Source organism: Camelus ferus, chromosome 11 (genome assembly GCF_009834535.1).
Source record: "Camelus ferus isolate YT-003-E chromosome 11, BCGSAC_Cfer_1.0, whole genome shotgun sequence".
NCBI classification, from domain to species: domain Eukaryota; kingdom Metazoa; phylum Chordata; class Mammalia; order Artiodactyla; family Camelidae; genus Camelus; species Camelus ferus.
Genome location: NC_045706.1, coordinates 73,522,563 through 73,537,358, shown reverse-complemented (window position 1 = coordinate 73,537,358; position 14,796 = coordinate 73,522,563). Strand labels below are relative to the sequence as shown.

Genomic DNA, 14,796 nt, shown 5'->3' with positions numbered 1-14,796 from the left:
TAATTGTAAATCCAGGCAACACACCACAGCAGTATCTGCCGTACTTTGTCACCTACAGAAATCAGACACTTCTGTATCGCTTTACAGTCCTTGCAGAGATCTTAAAAAATATATTTATTTTCATCACTACCACAAATTCTAGTAGCTATTAGATCTGTTGCTAGATCTTATTATCTAATATTACTTAATACAGAGATATATATATAACCATACGGTAATTTTTAAATATTTTTATTACTTCAATGTAACCAAATATTCCTCGGTAACATAATGTATTTTTCCTGTTTTATAAAAATATTATTTTGTGCCTCCCAAAAGGACACGTAGCACAAAAAAAGCCCTGGTCTAGTGCGTATTGCACAGAGAAGGAGACTCTGATGTGGACCCTGAAACACACATGCAGGGGTCTGAGGACAATGTGGTGGTACTTCCGCCCTCCCATGAGCACAGAGCAAGATCCTACGTGTCAACACCTACGCGAACAAAGAAGGCACAGCCACAGCAGCACTGTGACCACGAAACACACAACTGTGACGTGGGACGTAACACATCACAGTTTAAACAAAGGTGCTTTTTATGAAGTAAATGACAAAGATCACTCTCAGGTCACCTCATTTAACTCTCCATTCCGACAGCACACAGTCAGATCTTGTGTTTACTGACGACTGACTGTTACGCATGTTAAGACTACACCTGTACATGGTGGAACTAAATCCCAAGGTATGCTGTCAGGTGTTGGAAAAATAATTCCAGACAATTTAGAACATTAATTCATGTACCTCCATCTATCTAAATGTATACCAACAAATGAGTTTTGCATCTGACTATTCCTAGAATCTCCCGTTTATGAAATAGGTTTTGGTTAATGAAACAGTGAAATTTGAAATTCTAGTGAAATGAAATTATTAAATCTATGAAATAGTATTAGCGTTCCTTAAAGGAGTAACATGGAGAGGGGGTGGAAATAGAAACAGGAAAATCTATCTTTCAAATATTATGTGATTTAAATTTAAAAAAAATACAGACACAAATTTTAAAACCAGCACATTTATAATAAATGAGAAAACGACAATTTAAAACAAATACCATGGTTTTCTCTTCTGTACTAAACCCACACTTCAACAGTGGCAATGAACAATGCCAGGAGAGACCTTTATTCCCGTTTAGCTTGGCTGCAGGCAGATGAAAGGAGCGAGCAGTGGTGCTCAGAGGCTGCAAAGCAGGCGCTGCGCCCTTTACAGATCAAAGGAAAACATCAAAGATCTGTCTCCTCTGGAACACTGCTGGCAGGTTGCTCAGAAAACAAAAGAGCCCAGCAAATAAGGAAACTGGCTGAGGGCGTGCCTGTCAACACCACCACATCTCCAGAGGTAAACTAGTAATTCACAGGGACGCCACAGATCCTAGGTTTCTATCAACACGTTGCGGCCAAACCTGAAATCCTGAATCCTGTCTGAAGAGAAAAAAACTGGAGGTGGGAGGAAGAGAGCCCACGACTTCTTCTCTTGAAAGCATTCAGCTTGTTCGAGTTCCCGCCTCCTTCTGCCCCCCAGTTACTGAGGCAGCCCACAAAAGGAACGTCCTGACCACGGTCCTGGCAGAAATGGAAGACTCTCAGCAGGTCCTGTAATCAAGATTCAATCTGCCCAACAGAGCTGTCAAATAAAGTTCAGGATGCCCAAGTAAATCTGGATTCCACATAAACCACCATTTTTCAGTACAGGTATGTACCATGCATGCCCCACACTTATAGTAAAAGATGACTTACTGCTTATCCAAAGTCCAGATTTCACTGTGCATCTTGTATTTCTATTTGCTGAATCTGGCAACACTTACTCAAAGGGGCAGGGTCCTCAACAGATTCCAAACTCCCCTAGTGAGCATCCTGCTGACTGGGGCTAATGTGTAGGTGCTGGAGGCTGGGGAAGACCGGCCGACTGGGGAGTTTCTGGCACACGCTGGTCCTGCTGCACTGCTTGCTACAGGCACTGGCAGAGTCTTTTCTGCAAGCTTGCATAACTACTGTCCACCATGGGAGGAGAGAGACTCACTCTTATCGAACGTACATCACTGTCATGTCTAAAGAACTGACCCAGGGAACTTGTTTTCCAAACAGAAAAAAAAAAAACAGCCCAGCAGATGAGCATCTTTTTGGACACTGCTTCTGAATGACACGATTTCTCCTCTGCCCTGATTCACGGGCAGCTTCCCAAAATGGAGTCTCTCTCTTCACCTTTGACGGAGTTATGCCCTGTCTGTAACCTCTCAGCACGCTAATGATAGTGATTTTTTTTTAATTCTTCTAACACTTTATGCCATCCCAGGGGATATTTTATACTGACCCATTAATGCTCATTCAAGAACCTCCAAACACTTTGCAACAATCCCACGACACACACAGGTAAGTAACCGGGACTTCCCTTTTTCAAGCCCTCCCGTATGGTGGCCACAGTCTGAAACAGTGTGTCCCCTCTGACGCCAAGGACTCAAGTTAAATTCCACTCACTGGTGTCAAAGGAAAGATTTTAAGATTTCTTGCTCACCAGAAAAGAGAAATCATGTAATTATTTCAAAAGAGGACATTTTAAATAAAAGCTGAGGGTGAAACACTGACCACACAGCTCTATTTAGAGTATATGCTTTAGTTTAGGTTGAAAGGAAAACACTGGAACTCTAGGAACAAGGCAGAGAGAACTTCAAGTTCATCGCCTTCACCGAACCTCTCAACTCGCCAAAAAGACAAGAGACGGAAACAGAAGCGCCTGCGAGAAACACTGATGGCGGGTTCATGGCCACCAATTTTGGGTAAACCTGAACATTACTACTGTAAGTTAGGAGTGTCACAAATATTGATTATGGGTAATGCTAGCTCAGGAGATGGCCACAGTTACCTTAGGTTATATGAGTTCAGATTAAAACCAAAGAGTGACGTGAAATTATCAACACCCATGTTTGGGGGGGCCTTCCGAGGTGTCTGCTCCACTCCCTAATCCTCCTCTGACCATGTCACACCAACTAAGAAAAAGATTCACCCCATTTGTAGAGACCTGCACTGAAGAGGAGTCCATTCCCAGACAGGAGTTGAGCTCAGCTCCAGCTTGTCAAGCTGTACTCATAACCGGCTTGGTCATCTGTGCCTGCCACTGCCATCTCAAAGGGCCAGCATAAGGGACGACTGTGGCAAAATACAGACACGCTGGAAGCTGACTGTAAAAACGTTATTCTCTGGGTGAAAGCCTTGACAGGTCTTTAAGGTCACTGTTAAAACAGAGGTTACACTCCTGCAAATGTTATGCTATCTAAACTGGAGTCTCATGGGACCAAGCTGAGCTGGACTGGTTGGGGAAAAATACACAGAGAAGAATGGATGCCGTGAGCCAGGCCCAGAAGACCACCGTCTGCCCCACAGTTCTGTCCTGGAGCGGCAGGGAGTCACCCCAGCCGCCTGAGGCGCTGGGGAGACGCGAGAGGGAGCTCAAACGTTCCCCTCAACCTACCCCGATGTCCTGCTTGGAATGCACAGGACAGCAAGCCAGGATTCCCGAGATGTACGTGCCACACCGTGTAACCACCTCGTTAGACCACGCGTAACGCGCTGCCAGCCGCGGGGTGTTAGCACGTGCTTCTGAAGACACGCGGGTCCCAGCTCCGCTGTAAACGCGCCAGCTTCTGACTTTCCCCCTCAGGTACAGCGGGAATGTCACCATCTTGCCTCTACCTATTTCACATGTATCAGAGGTGACAACTTATGACCTGACAACTTGCTGTTGCTTTGCCTTCATGAAAACAGCATCTAAACACTGAAGAATGTTTACTGCGGTAAAACATCATGCTATTATGACTTTCCAAGGAAAATCTGAAAAATACAAAAGACTCCAATGGATTTCTTAAAAGGGAAGACGCGTCTATGACGCGTTAGGAGGAGATCTGAGCTAGTCTGACAACAAGTGCGCATGGTATGATCTGTTCTGTCTGATTTAGAGACCCCGAGATACTGGTGTAGTCTTTTCTAGTTGAGGCCTTGCTCTGATTAATACCAGCACAAGCGCTGACGACCAGAAAGCACAGGGTGAGTCCTTCAGTCCAGAGCAGGGTTCTCCACGTCAGAGCCAGCGCCCCCTTTGTAACCTGCGATGGAATTACCCACCCATATAGGATCCCAAAGTCAACAAAGTGCCCATTTCACTGAGATAAAAGAAAAGTAATCTATAATAAGAGAATATTTATTCCCACACGTGAATGCTCAGGCATGACTACAGCAGAAGAGGAAATGCTTCCTCCAAGGGGAAGAACCCAGACGCTAAGTCTGTGCCCATCAGCACTTCAGGGCAAACTCTGGATCTGTCGGGACTGACCCAAGTCTGGATTTTCCGACTCGGAGTAACCAAGATGGAAAACATCATCACACCCAGAGACCACCAAGGACAGTGTGACCACAGGCCACGTGGCAGGTGCTGGGGCACACTCCGCAGGGGACGCTCCTGCACTGGAGGTTCTGGGAGGTCGTGGCCCAGGCAGACAAGGGACCACCAGGCCAAGCTAAGAAATTTCTACTTCCACCATCTCTCTCAACACAGGGACTGCTCCCCCCACCCTCCCTGAGCTCCTGGCCGACTCGGAGCTGTCCCGGGCCACTGTCGTCACAGCTGGCCTCTAGGAACGTGCCAATCCTAAAGTCACAGGAGAGTGGACCAGGACACATACTTTGTTACTAATTCTGACCCTCATCTTAGAGGTTGGTAAATTTCGCCTTGTTTAGGGTCGTAAAAATTGTTAAAAGCAATGTGAGGAGCCTCTTGATTTCTAGGCCAGAACTGTGTTCACTGTAACACATTTACAGAATAATAAGCTTACTACTAAAAAATTCTTATGGGAAACTGAAACCTGAAAAAAACAAACAGCAAAAATCTAAAAGATAGACTCTGCCTGAAACTCCCCACCACGCTTTTCAGAGCTTCGTGCAGTTTCTCTGAAAACAAGCAGTTAGAAACGCCAGTAGCTGTGCAGTACGAGTGTGAGTCTCTCCGTGACAAGGGCTTCTTCCCCTCGCCGCCTGCCACTCCACTACGGATGTTCTGTATTTTGTTTAATCAACTGCTTCTTATTGGTTACCTAGGCCATTTCTCTTCTCTAGTATTCACTTAAAGGATAAAGTGTTAATGAATCAATGAGAAATGTTTATATCCAACAGAAAAACTGTCTCGAAACAAAAACACAAAAAAGGACAAAGAAAGCAACGCCACCTGTAAGGTTATGACTCAAGAGTTTTAAAAGCAAGGAAAAAATTCCACTAATAGAAGCATCTTTTTTTAAGAACACACCAAATTCTACATTGTAACTATCCCAAAAGCCAAACATTGTTTCTTCTCCCCACCCGCCGTTTATTCAACTATTAAATATTATCCTAAGTAACCATACAATTCATAATGGAAAATTACCTGCATTTAAAATACACAGTCCCTTCGTGGCTTCCATCATGCTTTCCTCTCTCAGGATTGTCCCATTCCACTCCTAACCAGTGTCCTGGCAGAACAAGAAAAACCAAATGAGCAATAAATTATGACACAGGCGATGCTCCACTTTCCTACAAGCAAATCCAGTTGGCATGGAAACTATCACACCAACACCGGTGGGGGCAGGGAAGAAATGTCTCTGAAAAACAAGTTAACTTGAGACTCAGGACTTCAATCAGCAAATGCAACAGCACATCTGGTTCCAAAAGCCAACCAATAACACAACTTCAGGGAACAGCAGCAGCTAAAATGTACTGAGCACTTCCTGAACGCCAGGAACTTTTCTTTGCATAATTTCATGTTATCCTTAAAACAGACGTTAATTTCATCTCTACGAGGGAGGTATTCTTGTTATCCTCTTTTTAACAGCTCCTGGATACACACACACTTTCTTGAGTCCTAGTCTAGCAATTTGCTGTTCATAATATAAAGTTCTGAATGCAATTAGTATTCTTATTCAATATAGATAAAAGAACAGCCAGAGTCACACATCTTCAAAGCCAGGTCATTCTAACTCCAGAAGCCAGTACTCACACGTCATACCACACCATCTGTAACTCGTGTCTTACATCTGCAAACCACCTTCAGTCCTCAGAGCATTTTCTTCACCTTCTCTCCTCTCTTCCACCCACATTTACCAAGTACCCACTGTGAATCTAGCACTGTGCTGGGTACAAGAGTAAGACAAAGACATTCACTTGTGATCTACCCTCCTGCTGAGAACTAGAAAATCTAGATGAACTATTTTAAAAACTCATTTTACACCAATTAGGATGACTGATGTCAAAAAACAAAACAACACAAAAGAATAACTAGCATTGGCAAGTATGTGGAGAAACTAGAGCTCTCAGGCACTGCTGGTGGGAATGTTAGATGGTGCAGCCACTATGCAAAACAGTACGGTGGGGCCTCAAAAAGCTAAATATAGAATTACCATACGATTTACAAATTTTACTTCTGAGCATACACACCAAAGAACTGACAGCAGGGACTCAAACAGATGTTAGTATACTCCGGTATGTAGCAGCATTATTCATAACAGCCAAAAGGTGGATGGACGAATGGATGAACAAAGTGCCCACTGATGGATCAATGGATAAACAGAATGTGGTATATCTCCATACAATGGACTATCATTCAGTCTTTAAAAGGAATGAAATTCTGACACCTACTACAACATGGATGAACCTTGAAGATATTACCCTAAGGGAAATAAGCCAGACACACGGGAACAAACAATACATGATTCCACTCACAGGAAATACTTAGAGTACTCAAATCCAGAGACAGAAAGTGGAAGGGTGTTGCCAGGAGCTGAGGGAAGGGGAGGCTGGGGAATTAGCGTTTAATGAGTATCGAGTTTCAGTTTTGCAAAAAGAAGAGAGCTCTGGAGATGGATGGTGGTGACAACTGCATAACAATGTTACTGTTCTTAATATCACTGAATTACACACTTAAAAGTGATTAAATCATAAGTTATGTATAACTTAACACAATTTAAAAATATGATACATACAATATATTTCTCTGAAAACACCAGAGAGCTACCAAGGCAGTGAAGAATTACAAGGCCAATATCTGAGCACAGAGGGGGAGCTCAGAGTTGAACGAAGCATTTAGAGCAACTTTTTCTCCATGAAGCATCTGCTGATTCTGGTAGAAAAGGCGAAGAAGTTAAAAAGCTGAACGAGCTTTGGACAAATTTGCGGGGCTAAGAGATCAATATTAAACAGCACAGCCTCCCCAGGAAGGGGAAAGTTGCAGGCAACTCTCTAGGTTTTGTACAGGGGCTTGACACATCTTCATCCTACGAGTCATGTAGGAACCAACTCTAAACAGACTAGACCTTGCAGGGACCAAAGGCCTACTCCAAATAATCTCATTCCCAGATTTGTTTACAGCGATCTGGAATTCCCCCTGCCAGAGTTACCTCCGTCCTCTCAGGAGGAAGATATGACCATCGCAGAGCGCAACTGTAATTCTTCATAATCAATACCCGGCACTCAAGCACACACAGAGAAAGACAAGACTGTACGACTGAAAACCAAGAGGAACAGCGGCCAACAAAAATAGGTCCACCAGACATCTGCATGACGGCGTTTTAACTATGTTTAACATTTTTAGGAAACTAAAAGATGTGTGTGAGAACTGCAGCAGGAAATTTTTAAACTTTTTAAAAAACCCTAAATGGAAATTCTGAACTGAAAAATTCACTAATTCAGATTATAATTCAATGGATAGAGTTTTATCATAGATTATACACAATTTAAAAGTTAGACCAGAAAAAAATATGTACAGAACAAAGCACAGTAACAACTGATGAAAAACAGACTAGCACGTAAGAGACATAAGGAATACAATGAAAGGGCCTGCAGTATATGTAACTGCAGGCCCCAAAAAAGAGCAGGAGAGACTGTGGAAGGAGAAATCTTTGAAGTAATAATGATGGAAATTATTACAAAACTAACGAAAGCCACTGAACCACAAATTTAAGAAGCTCTAAGAACAAACAGTACAAATGCAAAAAGAAAGAAAAAGACAAAAGAAAAGCAACAAGCAAAAACCCACAGCAGTTGCCACAAAGGGAAAAAACCCTGGGGATGAGGGAGAGGGAACAGATTACCCTCAAAGGAGAATCTGATATAGTGGACTTCTCCATAGACATAGTAAAAGCCAGAAGATAAATAAATGATATATTCAAATATTGAAGGGAAAAAAAAAAACCACACTGGTAATCTGGAACACTATAATTGGTGAAGATACCCTTCAAAAAAGTGAAGGCAAGCAAAGGGCCCTGAATAGCTAAACCAATCCTGAACAAGAACATCGTCAGAGGGCTCACACTTTCTAATTTCAAAACTTGCTATAAAGCTACTGTCATCAAAAAAGTGTGGTGCTGGTGGAAGGATTAGACCAAAGGAACAGAGCTGAGAGTCCAGAAATAAACCCACACATAGTCAGCTGATTTTTGACAAGAGTGCCAAGTCCACTCAATGGGGAAGGGACAGTCTCTTCAACTAATGGTGCGGACACAACTAGATATCCACATACAAAAGAATGAATTTGGACATCTACCTCACATCACAGATAAAAAATAACATAAATCTACAACCTAAATATAAGAGCTAAAACCTTAAAACTCTTAGAAGAAAACTTGGAGGTAAATTCTCATGACCATGGATTTGGCAATGAATTCTTAGATATGGCACCAAAAGCACAAGTAACAAAAGGAGAAACAGATATATTGGACTTCATAAAATTTAGACACTTTTGTATATGAAAATGAGAAAAGACAACTTACAGAATGGGACAAAATATCTGCAAATCACAAATCTCATAAGGACTTACAAACTCTTAAAACTCAACACAAAAAGATGAGAGGTGTCAGCCAAGATGGCAGAGTGGAGAGACTCACAGCTCGCCCTCTCCCACAAGTACACCAAGAACGACATCTACAAACCCACTGAATCACACAGAACACCTACTGAACTCTGGCCGAGTATCTCTCGCTTCGAAATACAGGATTCTCACAAGATCCAGTAAGAAAACAAAGAAAAAAGAAAAAATTGGTGCAGGACCAGTCCTGCAGTGAGGGAGCAGCATAGGAAAAAAGGCATCCTCACACTGGGCCACCCCTTCTCTAGCTGGGAGGTCAGCGGGGACAGAAGTGGAGCTTCCAAGGCTTGGACAAGAAAGTGGCAGCTGCTTGACAGACACAACTAAGGGAAACTGACACAGAGGGTCCGTGGATCCCTGGCCCTAGATGTGAGCCCAGAGGGGCTGCTGGAGATCGGTGAGGAGCCTGGGGCCAACAGCATGGAGGTAGCCTCAGGGGACTGGAGGGCGATGTGAGCTCTGGCTGGGGGTGTGTGCAGAACAGAACAGCATGGGACCCCCATAAAAAAGCACCACTGCTGGTATGAATGGTGGGGAGGGCCACAACACAGCCGAGCCGTAGCCTGTCTCCACTCGGCTCCACTGCTGGTGTGTTCTCACGAGAAGAGAGGTGAGGCTCGGTCATAGCCATCCCTGTTGCGTGGAGGTGGGGCTGAAAGCTGAATCCTACCCAGCAGCCCTGCAACTTCACAGGATCTGTTTACAGCCCCAGGCAGAGGGGGCAGATATGCTGTCTCGACCCTTTGTGGACCCGAGCCTCTGGGAGGGACAGGCAGTGAGCAGAGTTCTGACTCGGGGCAAGTACAGGTATTTACAATAGGGCAGCCTTCTATACCATACGTGGAGGCGGGGCTGGGGTCTGCACTGGCCCTGCGGTGCACAGCGGATTCAGGTAAGTGACTGGACGCTCACTATAGTGGGTCTTAGCACTTGACGTTGGTGGATCTGCACTGGTGGTTCCTGGGGCTCAGAACCTGGGGGACATCACAGCAGGTGGCTGACGTTCCCACAGCTACGGCAGGGACAAGGGCAGCGTCAACAAAGAGTGCTTTATAAGCCCACGTAACAAGTGACAGGCAGAACCACAGAGGGCACTTCCCTGTGGACACCTCCTGCCTACTCTTCTTTCCAGCTGAAGCGCTCCAGACCTGCCTATCCCACACCACAGCTCAGAAATGGGTCTAGAAGCCTCTATTCCTGCAGCAAGGGAGCAGACCAGGCTCTGGCAAGGCTGTGACAACTACAGAATAAAAAAGGAGGCCATGCTCAACAACAATCAGGGCAGCCTCTGATCACAACACCAACCACACCCCCAATCAAAAGGATAACAGTCAACACTCACGGAAGAAAGATGTGGCAACTGTCCATACTAAGAACAGTCATTGCAACAAAACTATTAGATGCACACCGTCCACACAGGAATGCTCCCACCTTAAATAAAAACAAACAAATAAAAAATAAAACAGCTCTTCAAGACCACAGTAAATAAGTGACACTCCTAAATCCACAGAGCCAGAGAAATATAAGCAAAATGAAGAAGCAGAGAAACCACTCCCAATTAAAAGAAAAAGAGAAATCCCCTGATCTCAATGATAGATCTCAACAGTCTACTAGATCATGACTTCAAAAAGGGAATGATCAATGCACTGAAGGAAATAAGAGACTATGAATAGAGACAGAATACTTTAAAAAGAAAATTGAAACTATGAACAGCCAATTAAAAACAGAAAACTCAATTGCTGAGATAAGAGCCAAGTTAAAGGCAGACAAAAGCAGACTAGATAATGCAGAGGAACAAATAACTGACTTAGAAGACAGGATAACAGAAGTCACCCAATCAGAATAGCAGACAGAAAAGCAAGTAAAAACCAATGAAAACAATATAAGGGACCTATGGGATAATATAAAGTGTGCCAACATAAGTATAATAGGGATACCAGACAGAAGAAAGAGAAAAGGGTATTGAAAAGGTTTTTGAAGAAATCATGGCTGAAAATTTTCCAAATCTAAGAAGGGAAACTGATATCCAAGTACAGGAGGCACAGAGGGTCCCAAACAGACCTATACCAAGACATATAATTAAGATGGTCAAAGTTAAAGAAAGGATTCTAAAGGCAGCAAGAGAAAAACAAAGACTCAGTTACAAAGGAACCCCCATTAGGCTTTCAGCTGATTTCTCTACACAAACACTGCTGGCCAGAAGGGCGTGGCAAGATATATTCAAAGTCCTGAATGAGAAAAAGCTGCAACCTAGGATACTCTATCCAGCAAGACTATCCTTTAGAGTAGAAGGAGAGATAAAGACTTTCATAGACAAGCAAAAACTAAAAGAATTCAGCAATACTAAACCTATCCTAAAAGGAATGTTGAAAGGTCTAAACAGAAAAGAAGCAGGAAGCTATAAAAATGAGAAAACCATAATTGGAAATGCAATAACTACTATGAGTTGCAAGAGAATAAACATGAAGATGTAAATAAATAAATGAATAAAAATAAAGAATATCAAAATCATAAAAGGTGGGAGAGGGGAGCAAGAAAATATACTTCTTCTCTTTTTTTTTCCCTTCGTTCTTTTTAGGATGTGTTTGAGCCTACATAACTACCAGTCTAAAGTAAACAGATATAGTAAGGGGTTAATATATTTGAAAAACAGGGCTACCACAAATCAAAAGCATACAATAGAGTCACAAAAAACAAAAAGAAACCAAGCTAATACAAAAGAAAATGATCAAACCACAAAAAGAAAAACAAAAAGGAAAAGAAAGGAACAAATAAGTAATACCACATCAACTGGAAAACTAGGTTCAAAATGGCAATAAACACACATCAATAATCACTATAAATGTAAATGGACTAAATGCTCCAACCAAAAGACGCAGAGTGGCGGACTGGAAAATAAACCAAAAGCCTACAATATGCTGCCTACCAGAGACCCATTTTAGAGTGAAGGACACATAGACTGAAGGTGAGAGTATGGAGAAAGATATTTCATGCAAATGGGAATGACAAGAAAGTGGGAGTAGCAATACTCATATCAGACAAAATAGACTTTAAAACAAAGGCCATAAAGAAAGATAAAGAAGGACATTATATAATGATCAAAGGAGCAATACAAGATGAAGATATTACACTTGTTAACATATGTACCCAATGTAGGAGCACCTGAGTATATAAAACAAATACTAACAGACATAGAGGGAGAAATTGATGGGAATATAGTAATAGTAGGAGAATTTTTAGCACACCATTAACATCGTTGGACAGATCTTCCAGACAGAAAATCAGTAAGGCAACAGAGATACTAAATGACACTATAGAACATTGGACTTCGCTGATATTTTTAGGACTTTACATACCCCCAAAACAGAATATACATTCTCTTCAAGTGCTCATGAAACATTCTCTAGGATAGACCACATACTCAGGCACAAAAGAAGCTTCAAAAAATTTAAGAGGAATGAAATTATTTCAAGCATCTTCTCTGACCACAATGGCATGAAATTAGACATCAGCCACAGTAAAACAAATTAGAAGAAAATGACAGCATGGAGACTAAACAACATGCGCCTCAAAAACCACTGGATCAACAATGAAATCAAAGAAATTAAAAAATACCTTGAGACAAACGACAAATACAACCACACAAAATCTATGGGATGCAGCAAAAGCAGTCCTAAGAGGGAAGTTCATAGTGATACAGGCCTTCCTCAAAAAAGAACAATCTCAAATATAAACAACCACCTAAAAGAAGTTTTAAAAGAATAACAAGCAAAACCTAAAGTCAGCAGAAGGAAAGAAGTAATAAAGATCAGGGAGGCAACAAATAAAATAGAGATAAAAAAATAGAAAAAATCAATCAAACCAAGAGCTGGTTTTCTGAAAGAGTAAACAAAATTGACAAACCTCTAGCCAGGCTCACCAAGAAAAGAGAAGACACAAATAGACAAAGTAAGAAATGAAAATGAAGAGATTACAACCAACATCACAGAAATACAAAAATATCATAAGAGAATACTATAAACAATTATATGGCATAAATTGGATGACTTAGAAGAAATGGACATGTTTCTGGAAACATATAGTCCACCAAAACTGAATAAAAAAAAAAAAAAAAAGATCATTTGAACAGACCAATCACTAGAAGCAAAATAGAAGCAGCAATAGAAAACTTCCCTGAAAACAAAAGTCCAGGACCTGATGGCTTCACTGGGGAATTCTATCAAACAGACAAAGAAGAGCTCATACCAATTCCTCTCAAACTCCTTCAAAAGACAGAAGAGGATGGAATATTCCCAAACTCATTCTATGAAGCCACCTTCACCCTGACACCAAAGCCAGACAAAGACACTACCAAAAACGAAAGCCATAGGCCAATATTGCTGATGAACATAGATGCAAAAATCCTCAAACAAAATATTAGCAAACAGAACCCAACAACACAGAAAAAAGACCATACACCATGATCAAGTTGGGTTCATCCTAGGGACACAAGGATGGTTCAACATATGCAAATCAATTAATGTGATACACCACATCAACAAAAGGACAAAAATCACATGACCATCTCAATAGATGCAGAAAAAGCATTTGATAAAATTCAACACCCATTTATGATAAAAACTCTAATCAAAGTGTGTATACAGGGAACAACATATCAACAAAATAAAAGCTATTTATGACAAACCTACAGCCACATAATACTCAACAGTGAAAAGCTGAAAACCTTCCCACTAAAATCTGGAACAAGACAAGGATGCTCACTCTCACCACTACTATTTCAATAGACTATTGGAAGTCTTAACCATAACAATTAGACAAGATAAAGAAATAAAAGGGGTCCAGACTGGAAAAGAGGTAAAATTGTCATCATATGCAGATGACATGATACTATATACAGAAAACCCTAAAGGCTCCACACAAAAACTACTAGAGCTAATAAAAGAATTCAGCAAGGTAGCAGGATACAAAATTAACATATAGAAATCAATGGCATTTCTTTACACTAACAATGAAATATTAGAAAAGGAAAGAAACAATCCCCAAACTTCAAGTTATAAGATGAATCAATTCTGGGAATGTAACGTATAGCATGATGACTATAGTTAACAACACTGTATTATATACTTGAAAGTTGCTAAGGGAGTAAATCTTAAAAGTTCTCACTACACACCAAATTGTACCTATGTGTGGCAATGAATCCGTTAACTAATTTTATTGTGGTAATGAATTCATAATATATACGTATGTCAAATCATCATGTTGTACACCACATTATACATCAATTATATCTCAATAAAGCTGAAAAAACACTTGGAGGAAAAAAAAAGAAACAATGCCTTTTAAAATTGCATCCAAAAAAATAAAATACTTAGGAATAAATCTGATCAAGGAAGGGAAAGACTTATATGTGGAGAACTACAAAATATTGATTAGGGAATTTAAAGATGACTTAAAGAAATTGAAAGATATCCCATGTTCTTGGATTGGAAAAATTAATACTGTTAAAATGGCCATATTACCAGAAGCAATCTACACATTTCATGTGATCCCTACCAAATAACGCAGGACATTTTTCACAAAACTAGAATAATCTCAGATTTTATATGGAATTACAAAAGACCAAGAATTGCCAAAGCATTACTGAAGAAAAAGAATGAAGCTGGAGGAATAACCCTCCCTGACTTCAGACAATACTACAGAGCTACAGTAATCAAAACAGCATGGTATTGGTACAAAAACAAACATATGGATCAATGGAACAAAACAGAGAGCCCAGAAATGAACCCACAAACTTTTGGTCAATTAATATTTGACAAAGAAGGCAAGAACATACAATGGAGTAAAAAGAGTCTCTTCAGCAAATGGTGCTGGGAAAACGGGACAGCTG

At 41.2% G+C, this 14,796-nt stretch overlaps 1 protein-coding gene across 9 annotated transcripts in view; it reads right to left on the bottom strand.

Moving 5' to 3' along the window:
* TBCE (tubulin folding cofactor E) overlaps positions 1 to 14,796 on the bottom strand; it is a 72,125-nt gene that overhangs the window by 23,655 nt on the left and 33,674 nt on the right. For 6 of the 9 annotated variants that reach the window (XR_004324152.1, XM_032491887.1, XM_032491889.1 and 3 more), the window contains exon 3: positions 5,439 to 5,523. The exons of the other annotated variants lie outside the window; for them this stretch is intronic. Coding sequence is in view for 5 of the 6 variants with exons in the window: in XM_032491887.1 (XP_032347778.1) it covers positions 5,439 to 5,523 (85 nt within the window). In the remaining variant the exon portion in view is untranslated. The remainder of the gene's footprint in view (positions 1 to 5,438; positions 5,524 to 14,796) is intronic. 9 annotated transcript variants of the gene reach the window in all.